This window comes from Mytilus galloprovincialis, chromosome 2 (assembly GCF_965363235.1).
Source record: "Mytilus galloprovincialis chromosome 2, xbMytGall1.hap1.1, whole genome shotgun sequence".
NCBI classification, from domain to species: domain Eukaryota; kingdom Metazoa; phylum Mollusca; class Bivalvia; order Mytilida; family Mytilidae; genus Mytilus; species Mytilus galloprovincialis.
Genome location: NC_134839.1, coordinates 11358093 through 11377510, shown reverse-complemented (window position 1 = coordinate 11377510; position 19418 = coordinate 11358093). Strand labels below are relative to the sequence as shown.

General features: G+C 33.3%; 1 protein-coding gene across 1 annotated transcript; it reads right to left on the bottom strand.

Annotated features, from left to right (window-relative positions):
• Positions 1 to 1751: 1751 nt before the first annotated feature.
• On the bottom strand, positions 1752 to 12686 carry LOC143062884 (uncharacterized). Its single transcript, XM_076234704.1, has 8 exons — positions 12393 to 12686; positions 11715 to 11988; positions 10248 to 10632; positions 9234 to 9418; positions 8489 to 8580; positions 7438 to 7675; positions 3492 to 3545; positions 1752 to 2800 (listed from the first exon to the last, which is right to left on the bottom strand). Exons 1-8 carry the CDS (start codon positions 12636 to 12638, stop codon positions 1881 to 1883), a joined length of 2394 nt encoding a protein of 797 aa, XP_076090819.1. The 5' UTR covers positions 12639 to 12686; the 3' UTR covers positions 1752 to 1880.
• Positions 12687 to 19418: the final 6732 nt, after the last annotated feature.

Below are 19418 nucleotides of genomic sequence, written 5' to 3'. Positions count from 1 at the left end.
CCAAACCTCTGAACAGACTAATTAAGAATGGATGTAGTTACGACACCGTTGTCAGGTCATTAAAGATGGAATATTTAGGTATTAATATTGATTCACTCATAGGGTCTTTGCATCGGAAATAAACAAATTTATCATAAATAGTTATCAAAGGTACCAGGATAATAATTTAGTACGCCGACGCGCGTTTCGTCTACATAAGACTGATCAGTGACACTCAGATCAAAATAGTTAAGAAGCCAAACAAGTACAAATTTTTAAGTTGAAGAGCATTGAGGACCCAAAATTCCAAAAAGTTGTGCCAATAGTTATCAAAGGTACCAGGATTATAATTTAGAACGCCGAAGTGCGTTTCGTCTACATGAGACTCATCAGTGACGGTCAGATCAAAATAGTTATAAAGCCAAACAAGAACAAAGTTGAAGAGCTATAATCCTGGGATAAGAAAATCCTTAGTTTTTCGAGAAATTCAAAGTTTTATAACAGGAAAACCAGTTGTTAACATGATACGGTTTATGTGTTCTTCTCATATATTTTCTGATGGTATGATACTAAACCCCTAGGAAGGACTGGGATTGATTTTCATATGATAAAGACATTATCTTCCGACCAGTTTAATCGAGTTCTGGAGCTGAAATGTCAGTAACTCCTAGTAGTCCTTGTAGTCCGTTGTTAATTAATGTATCATTGTCATTTTGCTTAGTTTCTTTTGTTACTTTTTCTAACATCGGACTCGGACTTCTTTTGAACTGAGTTTTACTGTGCACATTACAGTGTGTTTTTTCTACATTGGCTAGAGGTATAGGGGGCGTTTCAATCTCACTAAACATGTTTAATCCCGACGTATTATAGCGTCTGTCCTAAGTCAGGAGCCTCTGGCCTATGGGCATCTAGTACATAAACATTTTTTTATCAGTATTGTAGTAAATATTTCTAGACTTGTTTGACACATTTTTTTTTATGAAATTTCAGACAATCTGGTAACTTTTAAATTACTGGTTGTTCCTTGAGACTCATATTCAATAAGTTTGTGCGAGAGTGAATTTTCTAGTGGATCGTTGTGGGTTGTTGGCGATGTTTTTTTTTCTTTTGTCATGTTCATTACAGTTTTATCCTACACCTTATCACAACGTATTTGTTTTCAATCTAGAGATGGGTCATATATATACGCAGTATATGTATTGATCAATCTGCAACTTCTTATAAGCTGCAAATCTATACTAGAAGAACGAGAAATTGAGACCATCAATAATAAACTATTTGCAGTCAACTTTAGAAATTATTTTGAAGACATAGTCAATGGAATTGAAATTAAAAATAGGTTCAAATTTTCGGTTACCGTAGATGTCGGTCTCATACCTTGACCGACCTATTACTTGGCAATGACGGTAGGTAGGCGCTCCTCAGTTATAGTATGATACGATTTTATTATTTTTATCAGTATTGTTGCATAGATTTCTTGACTACTATGATTTGTTCTTTTAATGAAAATTCAGACGATCCAGTAACTTTTAAATTGCGGGTTGACTTCTTCTTCGAGAGTCTTATCTAATAATTGTATGCGTGTGTGAAATTTCTCATTGGTCGTTGTGGGCTGTTTTTTCTTGGTCATGTTCTAAACCTTTATACCACCATGTGTTTATTTTCAATCTAGGAATGGATCATATATATGAAGTAGATGTGAAATCTTCAACTTATTAAGGTTGAAATTCTTATTACTGAAAAGAGAAATTGGAATCATCAATCACAAACAATTCCTTGTTAACAATTTATTTGGCATCAATAATGACTTTTATATTCAGCTAAAGAGATTAATTAGACTAAAAGATCAATTTGACCACAAGAACAATGGAGGATGTTACTTTACAGAGCCGACTGAATAATTATTTTCCAAAAGAATTGTCAACCTGAAAGGGGCCATCGACACAAGTGTTGGTAGCCCCATCAAAGTAGTAACTATTAGCTGGACATGATTTCAAGTATTGGTATCCAGACAAATCACACTGAATGTACTGATGACGATTGCCAGTGACCGGAAACAGGAACTCTCCTGCAATAAGGTGATTTGATGTACATGGTGTTACCATCGCTTGGCAATGGGCACAAAAGGTATACGTTGTGTATGTAGTTCCAGTTGCACCTCCATTACCAGGTATGATAGCAATCGGCTTTTGGGTAGTTGGATGAGCATGTATGTCTGGGCACACCATCATTGGGTCATGCGTAGGTGGTGTATATGAATTCCTTGGAACACAATTTCTAACAAGTGGACTAAAGACGAAATTTAACTGACATGTCATTAGGAAAGATTGGTGCCAAAGATCACACTGAATGTACTTGTGTGAATCGCATTCATAAGGGTAAAAAAGTGGATCGCCTACTTTGTATGTTCTACAAGGATTTACATAGTTTGATGGTACGATACAAGTCAACTCGTGCTGATCCCATTCTTCATCATGGGGACAACTCATAATCCAAGCCTTTCCCCATACATCACAGTGAATAAATTTTGTAACATCAGTCGGATAAGTAAAGAAAAAATGACCATTCAATATGTTCTCCAAAGAACAAGGATTTACCAACCCAGTCAGTGGTACTGTTAAATTTGGGCAACTAGATCCGTCTCCAACGCACTGTTCGCACTCTTGGTAATAAGACTGGTTTTGTGGACAATGAACAACATACTTTTGCCGTTTTTGGTCGCACATTAGATATTTGAGCTTCGAAAATGGATGCTCAAATTTTGTGTGGCCGTTTTTCAAGTTCTCTACGGTACATACGTCTGGGAAAAGGTTCCACTTTTCTGAAAATAGAACCAAATAAATTATTTATTAAGTTGCGTACTACTAATTTATATATCTGAACCACCTGATGATTATGCCAATTAAGTTTGGAAATAATTCCTTATAAAAAGCATGCATGTGGACCCTTATTGATTTCGAATAACTTGTCTATCTAGATTGACATTCTTTATGAAAGCTCTTATAGTATCTTTTTTTTTTATATCTTTTGACCATAGTAAACTAAAACTGTATTTCAAAGCTTCTTGTTTCTTCCGTAAACATTAGATTACTTTGCTTATTTAAGGATGTCTGCCTGTCATGTTTTTTTGTCAGATTTTCAGAATCCTCTGGTTTTATTCATTTGAATGCCCTAAAAAAAATTCCCCATGAACCCCCATTTTTCTTTTTATAAATCTTTTACATGTATAATTATAAGTCATTTGTAAAAGTCTTATAACATTTTAGTTATTTTTTAATAGTATTTGAGAAGTTTAACTGGTCAATGATAAAGCTATGAAAAATCAAGAGAGAACTTTTCCTGCAAAAATTCCAATGGCTAATATCTCGAAAACAAGCACATTGACCCCTATATTTTTTTTTGCTTTTTTGATTCCTCAATTTATCCCCTATCAATACATAGTTTTATGAAAAGTTATTTATTTTGAAACTGAGCAGTGAACATCCTTAAAGCCATAAAACATGTACTCCTACCTTCACAATTATCTGGACAGGTAACTTCTACTCCATTCTGGTAGCATTTAATATCTGTAACATTTAAATAAATAATGAGTATCAGGAGTGTTATGAACTAGTATAAGATAATATGAAACAACAAGAAAACTGTTTAAACAGAACTAGCTTATTAACGTTTGTTTTAAGGGCATCCGATACAGTTTCTCGATATAATGTCATTTTTATAATATTGAAATATGTTGTAGGCCTTGGCGAGTTATAAAATAAAACACAAAATAAAACATAGGTCACCGTGCTTGTTTTCGAGAAAATTGAGGCTGAAAATTGGGGATTTGTTCAATTTTGTAAAAAAATTAGGCAATGTTATAAAATTTTTGGAGCAGATATTCTTCGTCGTAAATTATTAAGATCGGGTTCAATCTGAAGCTGTGATAAGTGGCAATAAGGAAAAAAATAAATCACTATACGAATAACTATAAAATTATTCAAGTCTTGCTTGACATTGCGGACCAGATGCTCAAAGTGGTATTTTTCTAAACCTAAAAAAATGGAAAAAAACTGTTTCTGAAAATGTCATTTTTATCATTTTTCTGCATAAACGGCATTTTGTCATGCTTTCTCCAAATCTCAAATAAAAAATATAGGTCACCGTGCTGGATTCCATGATAATCACGATTTATCCTAAAAAAATTGCGTCACCCCTTTGTAACCTCAACGTTAGCGCTAAAGTGCACGACGTCGCTGGCAGACAATTTCGACGTTATCGCTTCAAATTACCGGCGACATTTTTCAGATGTATAAATATTACTTGTAAAGTACTATCTATAAATTGGTAACATTGTTTTCGGAAGTAAAATCATGTGAATAACAAATACCTCTCTGTGTTTGTGGTCTAAGTGAGAAACTTCTCAAGAAAAGTTATTACGGACTGTTGATAATTTTTACGGCTTTCAAAAATTTAAGACTCGGCAATTTAGAACATGACATACAGGTACATTTACTGTACACACTCGTTTATTATTTCATACTGTATGATGACCTCTAGATGTTGTTTTTTGTTTTGTTTTGTTTGTTTTTATCACTGAGAAAATCCGTTTTTGTTGATACGAATTTTTAAAAAGTTAGCGTCGTTTGGACAGTAATCAAATTTGCCGTTACTTTTCTCGTTTAAGTTGTTTTACCTTGTCATTTCGGGACCTTTTATAGCTGACTATGCGGTATGGGCTTTGCTCATTGTTGAAGACCTATAGTTGTTAATTTCTGTGTCATGTTTGTCTCTTGATGAGAGTTGTCTAATTGGCAATTATACCACATCTTCTGTTTTATGTGGTCAGAAAACAGAAGCAAAATCTTACAAAGGAGAATCTTCAATTTGCTAATGGATGCTTTTGTCCAGACAGAGATACTATAATTTTGAAATTTTTGATTTGGCAAAAAAATGATTGAATTAATAGCGAGAGGACTGAATATATCACGATTAGTGGCAATTAAAATCATTCTCTCATAGCGTAATTTTATTGGTAAATAACTATATCTTTTTTTCACCACAGCGCGTACATAAAATACCGCATGTCCATTCTCCTTTCTGTCCTTCCGGACTTCTGGTTAATTAGATTTTTCAAGTGTACAATTCTTGCCAACTTTCTATAAAACTGATATCGTATGGACACGTTCGAAAATCAGTGCATATCAACTATTCTTTAAAAGAGTTATGCAATTTGGAAATATTAATTATATTGAAAATTGCATTGTATTTTCTGTCATTCCGTCATTTCTCTAATATATCTATAAAAAAAAATAAAGAAAAAATAAACAGCTGCGCTTCGAGCGCATGATACGCCCTTCGTCTCATGAAAAAAAACCTAACATAATATATGTTTTTAAAATAACACGGGGGTTGTACGGAAGTCATGCTAGGTATATCCTGACTCATTCATTATTCTTGCTCAATAATAAGTTTATATATCACAACATGTTTTATATGATCCCCAAATTGAAGCTCAATAAAAATTCAAGAACTCAAAAATGAATTAAACAATCATCACGAAAAAGTATACAGATCTTAAGAATAATTTAACTAAAAAGTATGTGAATATCTATGCAATTATTATAGATAGTTTCTGAGATACGGCGCGACATGTGAACCCCCAGCCCCTTTTTGTCATAAACTCAATAACTCTAAAATCAAATTCTGAATCATTCTCAAAAGTATATACAAGTTCTTCAGAATTATATAACTAAGAAGTGCGTAAAGTTTAGAGCAATAGTCATAAAACGTTTTCTAGATGCAGCGCGAACTGTAAAAAAAAAACTGTTCTAGTTACAAAGTCCTCTAACTTATAAAGTTCACCAAAAATGATACAGACCGTTTGACAATCATGACTGAAAAAACAACCATGTTCAGTTTAATGATAATATGCTGTACCATATTTACGACGGACAGACTGACGCGGGCATTTCTATACCATTTTACGTCCCGTCCCGTAAAAATTTTTACGGGTGTATAAACATATTGTTTGCTATTGCCTTTTGTTAGATAAACTACGTGCAACGTGGAGGAAATAGAAACTTTGTTCTTTTATGAAAGTTGTATCATTGTTTGTATTAGCGGCATACCATTATTTTTTTGTTTACATAAATAAATTAAATAAATTTTTCAGAAAGGAAATTGACTTCTTCGTGTACATACATTTTCGGTATTAGTTTTTAAATATCATTGGTTTTCTGTGCTGTAATAAAAAATCGGATCCGGACCAAATCGTGGATGATGCATGATAATAAAATTTTAATTGACATGCATGATATTAGTAACACCAAAAGGGTCAGTCGTCTTGAGATTGCTCACTATACGATATTTGTTGAAGATCTCAAAGAAACAGTAATATGTTTTATTTCTTATTATGTTATCAAATGCACTGACTAATATTAATGGCGTAGAAATTAGCATGCGGAAACAGAAATTGGAGCATGGAAATTCCACATTACGTTTCGTATTACGGAAAATGACACACATTACGTCCCGCAAAAAGTGACGTTTTGCGGGAATTCAAACGCTTAACGTCGCGCCAAGAGTTAACTCCCTTGAAACTGTATCGGATGCCCTTAATAACATAATGTTTCGTTGTTACAATTAAGAATCTCCCATCATACAGGACCCAACAACGTCTCTGATCTCGTCGACTATTCCTTTATTCTTATGACATCGAATGAGAACAAGTGTTTTGCAACCAAAAACAAAGGAAACTAATACTTATATCCATCGACGCGATATGGTTGAATTTGATGCGACTGTCAATCAAGTGAGGGGTTTATCTAGCCTTAGGGCCAGGTTTAATCCAACGTTTTCTACATGAGAGAATGTCTGTGCCAATTCGGGAATATGACAGTTGTTATCCATTCTTTTGATGTGTTGGAGGTTTTGATTTTGCCATTTGGTTAGGGACTTTCCTTTTTGAATTGTCCTCCAGTATTTTTGTAAATTAACTTTTTCCTCTACAAATATAACTTGCTTCGCTCAATCAAATGGTGAGTGAAATAGCTGTACACGTCTATCCCGATCCGATTTGGCATTACTTAACTTTTGAAGTTTCGTATTTTTAAGGTGTTTAACCCATTTGATTTGGCCTTCTAGCTGTTGAGATTCGAGTGGCACTAATGAGTCTTATTAAAACAAATCACGCTTATTGCATTCTGAATTATAAATCTTGTATTTTTGATGATTTTATTTTACTGCTGGAGATCGATGGATCTCACAAGCATGGTACTGAGACCTCTTCTGTGTATAAATGCGGGCCACCAAAATATAGCCAACGTTGCTAAAATGTGCAGTAAACAACAGAAACGTACACACAAAGCGTTTTATCGTATCAAAAGACAAGTAAAAGTCCAGATATGAAACGGACAAAGTTGTGTGAATGTCCTCTCATCCGAAATATGATTTAATCTTAAACTAACGGTTACTTACTATGATTTCTGTGGTCTCCATCTTTGGGGCTTATACAAACTTGACAATTTCCACTACCACCAGAACTTTTCAGAGCGTCTACCATGTTAATGTACAGTGTATGTTCAGTCGAGCTATTTATGAACACGACTCCTGGGGTTTCAGAGGAAACTGTAGTGATTTGTTCGTAAAACGACTGACTTGGATACGGGTTGGTGAAGGCTGTGTATATATTGGCTAGTCCACATGTGACGTTGGACTGTAATGTAACAAAATATTAACCAAGTTTAACCTTTCTACAAATCGACTGAGTGCTTCGCAGTATCATTTATTACGTCAGAATGAAGAAATAATTGTTGCATCAGGTCTTGAATATTGTTTATTTTAAATCTATCTTACTTATCCTGTCAGGTGTATGTTCCCAATTATATCATTCTAGCCAAGCGTATTTCAGCTATATAATAAAGCAGCCAGTCAGAACATATTTGTTAAGTTATACAATTTCAATATGGCATGAATATAGAAACACACTTCTAGCTGCGAATCGAGATGAGAAGCAAACAGATACATAAATAACACGTTAATTACTGAAACTATAGTAGAGCTCTAACGTTTAGTTTGAAAACGGTGAACATGCGTTTGCTTGAAATAAAGTAGCGATTAGAAGCATGTAACAGAGAAATGTTTTCTCATTCTCACTAAGTAAATTTTAATTATTACTGTAGCTAGAATCACTGCCCGCTTTAATTTCTCTTTCGAACAGTTTCACCATTAGTTATCTATAAAATACCATACGAGTCTTGTCCGTTGTTGAATGCCGCACGGTAGTTAATTAATTACTGGTTATATAGCCTCTTTGACGGTTCTTTCCTCTGATTGACTTTTAATACTTGTTGCTTGTGTAATGGTTAAGAGACGAGTCATGTTTATCACTGTAATAGCTACATTCGTTGTGTTTCATTTTAACTGTTGAACTTCAGGATGCAAAAGCTGTACTAGTGTTGACAACGTATGCATTAGTACTCCCAAAACAAAACGTTTTCATTCATTTTCAAGCATTAATGTGTCTCACCTCTAGTGTAACTCCGCCTATTTTGGTATGGTAAGCTAATGTAGGACATTCACCTATTGTACAGCAGAATGTGTTGTCTATATAAACTGGTGCTGTAAGAATAAGGTAAGAAGCAAATTTCGATTAGTATATGCAAAATAAAGGCAACAGTAGTATACCGCTGTTCAAAACTCATAAATCCATGGACAAAAAACAAAATCGGGGTAACAAACCAAAACCGAGCGAAACGCATTAAATATAAGAGGAGAACAACGACACAACCGACAGATGAAACACATGAAAAAGCAATTATAAAGAATAAAAACACCATAAGGTAAAAACACGTTCTTTGATAATATGCTCATAATAGAGAGGCATAAGGCATATTCAATCTCAAAAGTTGAAAACAAACCGGCAATGTCATTGCAAAAAAAAACTACAAAGACAAACAGCAGTCTATAAATGTTATCCATTCGTTTGATGTGTCAGTAGAGCTTTTGATTTTGATTTTGCCATTTGATTAGGGATTTTCCTTTTTGAATTTTCCTTGGAGTTCAGTATTTTTATGATTTTTACACAACCAAAAAACAAAAAAATTAGCAACACGAAGAATTTGCTTTAGTATAGTACCATTTACAGAATTAATGTGTGAGTAACCATCTTTGTGTATTGCACGACATATTTGAACGGATGGACATCCAGCTTGTGTACTTGTGGTACTACAACAGCTAACATAGGAACCGCACAATTTCCTCAATATTCTTACCTCGGCAAGTACTCTTTTGGATTTCTTCTTTAATGGCCTTTATCTCTGAGTAGCTGGACACGCTAAACACGTGAGTACAGTCAGGGTTTGATGCAATAGCGTTAAGTGTTTGTTTCTGAATGTGGCTACCTACGCCTATTGAGAATACAGTTATTCCTGCACGATGTGCTCTGTCAGCAGCATGTCTGAGGATAAAATTGGAAACTAATTACAGAATATAAGTACTGATCAAAGTAATGCGTCTAATAAAGTTTTACAACAAATTTTCAGATAGAACATATCATGGTGTGTGAAATAATGTACATAGTAAATGATTGATATGTGATTATTTAACGTTTTCAACTCCCCGAGCGTCCCTGATTGTATATAGTTTTGATATATCTTAAATTTTGTCATCTGGGACTAAGTTTGAAGGTGGTCATTGGTACTTCCTTATTTATTTGTTCACAACTTTTCTATACTTTAGAGTAGACGATAAAGATATTGACACGTGTGCATGCAGAAACTGACCACTCGTTGAAGACCGTAAATTGACATCTGTATGCCTTTTTGTTGGTCCTTGGATTGCTGATTTTTGCCCTATATACCATATAAGTATAGACTTTTCTTCGTTTATATTGTAACTTAAAGCTGAAAAAATACTTTAAAATTTCGTAAATAAATCAGGCTAGGCTTCAATTAACTTCATCAGATTGTCGAACTTATTTCCCTGAGACGTAGCAAAAGGGAAAAATAAAGAAAAATAATACCGGTATGCCAGTTGAAATGTTCATAAACCTGTCGGTAATTTACTACTATTACAATATCTTCGTCCTTGTTCGTTTAAGAAATTTCATATTGTTCTTGGTGAAACGTTGAAGAGGGGCGAACGATACCAAAGGGACATTCAAGCTCATAGATCGAAAATAAACTGAAAACGCCATGGCTAAAAAAGAAAAGAACACACAGAAAAATGATAGTACACAAGACACAACATAGAGAACTAAAGGCTAAGCAACACGAAATGAAGCTTACCCAGTATCTATTTCATCATTTGCATCACCGTCCGTTATGACAACCATTACTTTAACTGCATTATTTCTGCTGCCGTGACTTGGTGTAAAAATGTTAGTTGTAGCCAGGTCTATCGCTTCACTGGTAGCAGTTGAACCACCAATGAACGGTATTGCTGATATGGCGTTTTCCAAGTCGACTTTATTAGTATATCTATTGAGATAAAACTCAGATTTAGCATGGCTTGCATAAGACACCACAGCTACCCTGGTCTTATTTGGTGATATGTCAAAAGAACTAACAACGTTTCTTACAAAGATTTTCGCACGTGCAAAGTCGTCAGTTGATAGGCTGTTAGAACGATCAATAATAAAAGCCAAATCCAGTTTTTCATTACCATGACACCCTGAAATAAAGAAGAACCATTAATCATTACTAGTAGACATAAATATGGTTCGATATAAAGTATGTTCATGGTAAATTCATGGTAAAAACATGTTTTCGATTACAAATAGAGTCAACACAAACTTCTAAAAGCAGAAATCAAAGAAATTGAATAATTTCTTGTACACAACAGAGTCTCACATTTTTTTAAATCTTTACTATACATATATAAAAATCTGCACCTAAACGTTAAATTACACTTATTCAAAACTATCTAACTAATTTGATTACAAATAAGAAAATTGTCTGTTAAGCATGACCTCAGATTTTAGAAAACTAATTTGGTACTTTGTAAATTCAAAATTAGAAAATATACAACACATCAATATAAAACGGGCCAGATATAAGAAGATATCAAGCATGTCAAGAGAGAAAAGACTTTGTAGTATTTGTAATGCAATCGAAGATGAATCTCATATCCTTCGCTTTTAAATTATCAACTAAACGAAAACCTAAGATTTATGTATTTTAAACAAAACAGAATCACACTAAATATATGTTGCAATAGAAGAAAAAGTAATGGACATCTTAAACACAAGACGACACAATGAAAAACATTACTTAAAGTTTCCTTTTTAAAACGTTTCTAGCACTCGGAGTACAGGAAGTATTTTTAGTTTCATTTGTACCAAATGTGTTCAAATCTCTAAATGGATAACGAAGACTAATAAAGATAACAAACAAAAAAACTAAAGGAATTGCTTCAACTCTAAAATAGAGCAAGACTGGTGGCAGCAACATGCATGGTAACCGTCTCCTGCTAAAGACCAGTTTAACTGAATATACACATACGAAACATTTAACGAATTGTATAGTTCCCACATATATATTCATATATTTAAGATTTCGGAAATTACAATCTGATTTATTAGACCAAACCATTTTCTGACAATGAATCGTAACACAAATTTGATTCCACAAAACTAGTTTTACTACGCGGAAATCACAGGAAAGCAGAGTAGAACAGGCAAAATTAAATATTTCAATTGTCAGTTCAGCAACGCCCCTTAACCCTCAGCTTTAACCTTATCGGACTTTTTATACCTTGATCGAGAATGCTGGCTTCATTTGTGAAATTGTTTCCAGCTTTATTTACGAAGTGAAGTTCGTAAAAATGAGCTTGATCTTCTATTCGCCATTCAGTTCCGCCATGAAGTATTGTGTAAAGAGCAGCTGATATTCCAGAATGTAATGGCTTCCGCAGATCAGACCATGTGACTGTACTCCAATCTATCCCGAATTGAGTCCTTATAATGTTGTATTCATTTGTTAGTCGACCTGCATTACTGTGGGTTTCGTCAAACATGTTCTTATCAATCTTTCAATGAAAATATACGTAAACATTATCTATGAACTGAGTGGTCGTGAATGTTTATATTTCTTACACTCGCCAGGCATAACGCAACAACATAAACATTCATATGTTGGCGCCAGTACATTATCACTCTAGGCTACAATCATTGCTATGTTGAACATTATGAATGCCGGCTAATAAAATTGGAATCAAAAACAGTAGATTTTTTTCATTGACAATTGCTCAAGATTTTAAAGATAAAGTTACGAATTAACTTGATCGAAACATGTTCTTAATTTTTTGAAATTATTTCCACGCCACGTATTTGAAAACTGAATAGTTCTATTCTGTTTATTATTATTCTACTTCATAACACTGTGGCATAAAAATTTGTTTTGCAGACTTTAGGAAAACTTCTAAAAACATACTTGCCAAATTCCTCCATGATATCCATCCCGAAATGTCTTAGCATCATAACCATTATGTGACTGAACATATGCTAACCTGACAAGGAATCGTTTGTCGTCAGCAAATAAGCAAGACTCCCTTATAAGATTAACAACCGCATCCACTACTTCTGATCCAATGGCACCGGGCTGGCGGGTTTGGTCGGCTGCATAACAGACGACAACAAAAAGCGCGAGAATACAGCAGGCGTTCAAAGACGCAGACATATTTCTCTTAACTGATTATTCGAAAGTCTATAGATATTGGCGTAAGAAAAGGTTATCAGGGTTTAAGCGTATGTGCAAGTACAATAAAATCTTATCGAACATTAAATTGAAGATTAGAACAAGGAAGAGAGTCGAAATATGATAGGCTATCGTCACAGAAAATCCTTTAGGAAAATCCACTATTTTTCAGCCTGTTGAAGTATTGAAACTACAAACTACTTAAATTAATTATTTCTTTAGCATAAACGGCCAACCCGTGGAAAAATCACGATAAATTCAAGCCCCTCTTAATTATTTTTTAAGTATACAGAGCTAAATCCGTGGTAAAATCAAGATAGATAAATTCAAACCCTTATGAATTATTTATAACCAATCTAACGAAACACCTCGTTTTTTGTTTTGGGTTTTCTTGCAGCGACGTTGCAGATTTCTTCCATGCACGTACACATGTATTTGTTTATGTCAAAAATACAGAACCGTCAAAACTTCAAATATATTTTAGTACTATTATACGGAAAATTCATTTACAAGAAAAGACAAATATTGGTTTGAGTCTAGGCTATATCTTGTGGTTGGTTGGTATTCATGTCCAACTATCAGTGGCGGATCCAGAAATTTTCGTAAGGGGTGGGTTTGGGGGTTTGGGGCACTGACTGCCTTAGAAGGGACCCGCTCTAGTCACGCTTCAGTAAATCCCTATATAATCAACCAAATTTTTCCCACAAAAGGGGGGGGAAGGGCCGGGCCCCCTGAAAAAACTCTAAATCCACACCTGACTATTGGACTGTAGTCTCCAGTATATATGATCAGTCACTGGTCTAATAAAAAAATGTTGCATTAATTATTCCGAACGTTAAAAAAAACTTTACATCCGTACCCAATTCCAATTGGAAGAAAATCTATTACAATATGCATTAAAAGAACAAAGAATAAGAAGAAATTGAAATAATTGGAAAATACGAGATCACGATATGAAAAGTAACCAATACCTATGATAGCTGATGCCAGAAGCTTTCTTTGATAGGAATCTGGGATGGTCTGGTTTGTATGTTACAACAGTATTTTATCCTGACTAAAAAGTTTGGTACGCTACTACATTTTGTTTAGTTTTGTTGCAACTGGAGTTTACAGACAACTTAGTGATGAAGAAACGCACTTATTAATGGCTTTTTTGTCTACTTCTACTCGAACCAATATGATCGGTACAAATGGGATCAAAAACCGATTAATATTGCCATACTTATGGAACCATGTGACATGCCATCAAAGTTACTGTAACAGCCAATCGCCGACTGTGACCTTTAATTGATTGGCAAGATTTAATATAATTGTGATTTGTATGGGGCGCCGAATGGGACTCTCGTGATTTTGTACTCGAAATTCAAATTTGTACCGATAAAAGTGAGTTTTGTTCAACAAAAATGAGTTCTGTTTAACAAAATTTGTAGCATACTACAAATTTAAAATTTTGTCATACAAAATTATCTTTCAGTGAACACAAGTTACTTTTGTCATGACAAAATTCATTTTTGTAACACAGACTTTACTTTTGTTACCTAATTTGAAAACTGGGCGACAAAAGTCAATTTTGTATGCAAATTAGTATAGTTTGGATTCTGTGAATTAATTTGCATACAAAATCGACTTTTGTGACACAAAGTTGACTTTTGTGAGACAAAATTGACTTTTGTGAGACAAAATTGACTTTTGTGAGACAAGTTTGACAAAATGAATTTTGTGTCTCATAAAAATTGACTTTTGTGAGACAAAATTGACAAAAGTCAATTTTGTCTCACAAAAGTCAATCTTGTCTCACAAAAGCCAATCTTGTCTCACAAAAGTCAATTTTGTCGTCACAAAATTGACTTTTGTGAGACAAAATTGACAAAATTGAATTTTGTCGCACAAAAAATGACTTTTGTGAAACAAAATTGAAAAAATTGAATTTTGCCTCACAAAAGTCAATCTTGTCTCACAAAAGTCAATTTTGTCGTCACTAAATTGAATTTTGTCGTCACAAAATTGACTTTTGTGAGACAAAATTGACAAAATTGAATTTTGTCTCGTCTCACAAAAGTCAATTTTGTCTCGTCTCACAAAAGTCAATTTTGTCTCACTAAAGTCAATTTCATCTGACAAAAGTCAATTTTGTCTCACGAAAATCGAGACAAAAAATCAATTTTGTCCCTCAAAAGTCAATTTTGTGTTCCAAAATTGAATTTTGTCTCACAAAAGTCTATTTTGTCTCACTAAAGTCAATTTTGTCTCACAAAATTGAATCTTGTCTCACACAATTGACTTTTTTGTTTTAATTTCCATATCAGGTAACAATTAAAAGTCAATTGTGTATGCAAATAAGTTTATATTTGCATACCTTTTGACAAAATTGACTTTTGTCATGACAAAAATGAATTTTGTTCACAAAAATGAGTTTTGTCATCACAGAATTGAAGTTCTCATAAAACAAGCCTGTATCACATAGTTTTGTAAGACAAAAATGATTTTGTTATGACAGAATTGAATTTTGTACAAAACCACAAGAGTCCCATTCGGCGCCCCGTAATTTGTTGCCGATAGCTAATCAAATAAAATAAGCCTAATGAGGCCGCCATGCATTATTTAAGGCATCTAACAAATTGTACACTTTTAATGTTTTATCAACTCTTCGATGTATTTCTGAACATTTGGTCAAATTATTATAGATACTTAAAGTTTTTTTTTTTTTTTTAAATTTTTGATAGACTAGTTTTGGCATTTTTTGCGTGAACCCCTGAGGGTTCACGCATATTTATTAGTTAGAAATATGGTCTATGGAGGAATATTCGGAAACTTTCTTATTGTTCATTCGGAACATTTGTTCTTCTCATCTGTATTAGCTTCCTTCAATTAAGAGCACCGCCATACGGGGTATTCAATATATTTAAAACATGGCACAATAAAGAACTTTACACTGATCGCTAACTCACTTATATGCCATATGATAATAAATTATATAGTTGAAAATCTATATAGAAAAATACGAAATAGCTATCCATACGTATAATTTTTAAAGAATGATAATGATTCAAAACATGGACACATGTACCTCAGTCTTCCAAAAAATCATGAAATTAATTTAGAAATAATCAATTAGCATATTAATCTATTGTAATAAAAATTCATAATATCTAATAAAATGTGTAGATTTAGCTAACAAGGTCCTTATATTTGTATAAAATAACATTTGTCTACAGTGGAAAGTTGTTTTAACGTTAAATAAGCTACAATTATGAATTGCTTTCTAGTCCCTCTTTGTGATTACCTGTAGAGAACTTTGGTTCATTTCCCAATCAATGAAGCGAAGTTAATGATTTCGATTTTCAATCATAGTCTTTTTCAAAAATGATGAACGGTTCTTTATATTGGTATGTAATCATTTTAAACGTTACAAATTTATGAAATTATATTCGTACATCAATGTTTTTGATACACCAATAACAAAAACTGAAATATATTGAATTGATACATTTTGTAACTATTCAAATTTATATCAGAAACCTAAACTTAATTATAAAATAATGAACCTGTTAAAGGGAGATAATACTCGCATAACTTTTTCGAATTGGCACATAATACAACGGAATGTCACTCTTGCATACAAATGGCACATCCACGGGGGGGTCTCTTCCTATATAAAGGTATATACATATGTGCCGCTGGAATGGGTCCCTTTTTTGATCCGTCAAATATATCAATGGGGTGCAATTTTACCGAGGAAATATATCAATAGGTAGTAATTGACCGATTGTGATATATCAATGGGTCAAAAATATATGAATGGGTTATGATTTCGCTGTGAAATATATGTATAGGTAGGGATTTCACAATTATTCAATATATGAATGGGGGGTGTTTTTAAAATCCCAGCTGCACACTTGTACCCAAAATCCCATGTTGAGACCCCCCCGTGGGCACATCAATATAATTAATTAACTGTGCAATCGCGCTACACCTTCAATGATGATTCTAAATTATAAATATAACCAAAAGTTGTTAATCTATAGATAGTAAAGACTAATGAAATCTAACCCACTGTTAAAATATTTCTTTGCATTTTTTTTAAAACTTCCTCAGTAAAATGCTTGAGCCACTTGACTTTCATAGCTCATAATTAACGTTTTTACACAATATTTAAATAAAGTAGCTAAAGATTATTCGCTTCTCAAAGTGTAAGACGCAATAAAAATCGTATGCTTGCACCATCTTACCCAAAAACAGATTTAATTAAGTTCTGAACATTTCGACATTTCTTCGTTAAAACCGGTTTTTAACAAATCACAAGTACGTGTTAAGATCCGACTAAATACCCATATCCCGATATCGTCAGGTTAATTTGCATTATCAATCAGGCATGATTGCGAACTGGTCATCTAGTATGATACAATGTTAATGTTCCTTACGACCGATCATCAAAAGGTGTAACTCTCCCACGAGATGGATTGTGATTGAGAAATTAATTGACCTAATAATATAAAACCATTATTGAGTAGGCATAACTTTTGAATTCTAGATACAACAGATTTCATTAATAAAATAGAGTTCCACAAGATAAAAGGGGAATGCATTCTTATTATCTATGATGTAACGTAAATGAACATAAATATGATCATGGTTGATTTAAAAGAAACGGTTAGCAATGCAGTAGTCTAAGAATTAATTGAAATACAAAAATATCCTTTAAAGATTCACAACAAAAAAGGTTTAACTGCATTTGTTACATTATTTCTAAGAAATAGTGAATTTGGGTTTAATGGACAGATATACAAACAAGTTATAAGAGCGCCCATATTTTCACCATTACGCACATATCTGCATATCTATTGAGCAAATAGAAGATTTCTTTAACGTAGCGTATGACATTGACCCTCTACTTAAGTTCACATGATGAGGTAGTAGTTGGGGGACTTTTGAAAAGGGACCCATGCTGCAAAAAAAGTTAACTTTAAGCAAAAAATCCCAAAACTCTGAAATAATGGACAACAAACATAAGGTAGCAAAAAAAAAAAACCCTGTAAATTCTTGAGATTCATTCCGGATGTCGGTCGAAGGAACCGCCATAATAATCGAATTATCCTGCGACTGATGTGATTATATAATATCTGGTAAACTATGATGTGCTCCGTGTTGAAGGCCGTACCTTGACCTATAATGGTTTACTTTTATAAATTGTTATTTGGATGGAGAGTTCTTCTTCTTCCAGTAAGCGGCCACCGTCAACTGGTTGACTATTCTGCCACATTTATGGAGTGCGCGCATGTATAAAAAAAAATTTAATTTAACAAAAACAAAAACTAGGTGAATTTTATATACAAGTGCAAATAAAAACCTTGTCTCATTGGCACTCATGCCACATCTTCCTATATCTTTTACCAATGAGAGAACTTTTCAATAAATATGACGTTGAATATTGAGTCTGAGCATAGTAAGCTAAATGACGTCAAATTGACCAGTGTCAAATTAATGGCATTTTTTTTTAAATACAAAACAACGAAAAACAGACACGATAATAAACAAATTAAAAACAGGCTCCTTATTTCGGGCAGGTATATTAAGTGTATGTGTATAAGCAGCAAATTGAATGTGTTAGCTTGATCCAAACCCATTTCTAATGTGGAACAGGGTTTTACGGCATGCACAAAACAAATGATTAGCAAGTAGCTTTGTGTCTTATTGGTAGGAATAAACATTCCACATTCTATGAAATAAAATAATCGTACTTTAACGTTTAATCCTGCTGCAAATGTTTGCACCTGTCCTTAGTTAGGAATCTGATGTACAGTAGATGTCGTCTGTTCATGTAGTTCATACGTGTTTCTCGTTTCTCGTTTTTATATAGATTAGACCGTTAGTTTCCCCGTTAGAATGGTTTTATACTAGTAATTTCGGGTCCCTTTATAGCTTGCTGTTCGGTGTGAGCCAACTGAAAGCTCTTTGTTAAATGCCGTCCATTGACCAATAATGGTTTACTTTTATAAATTGTTACTTGGATGGAGAGTTGTCTCGAAATATCAATGGCACTCATACCACATCTTCCTATATCTATTTAATATGTTTTTAACAGAAAAGTAATTAAAATGACGGAGGGAGTTAGGTGAAATATCACCTCTACCAATAAAAACCCTAGAAGTGTCATCTATTTGTAGTAGTTTGACCTTTCACGTTGGTAAAAATTAATATCAAAATAAAAACATTATTTATCTCCTCACTTTATATTTAACACCACTCTCAACATACCCAAATTTTCCTGATTTACAATAAAAAGAAAACATCATCCTCCACACACATGATAATGAACACACTGAGATATAATAAATAATTCAGTTTAAATAAAAATTAGCATAAAACAAAAGTTCTAAGGTTCACGTATTGACTTTTTTTTTTAAAAAGCAACTTGTTTTTTTTTATATCATACAAAAATGGAGGGGAAAATGATATTCAAAACTAAGAGTTTATAATATTGGAAATATTTCAATATACTCTCGATCTTCAGATACAAAATAATTCTTTAGTCAAAGTTGCAGTTTTTTCACCATCATTTATATTGTTTTCATATATCTTATCATAATTTTGACTAAAAATAATACTTAGAAATAAATCCAGTACAATTCAGAACACAGGCGCTAATTGGGTAGCAAATCCTCCATTTTCTTAATATTTTGGTGCGTTGGTACTGGGACTATTATACTAACAGTCCCAGGTTTGTAATATTCTATTACATTTTAATGGATTATTTTCACTAAT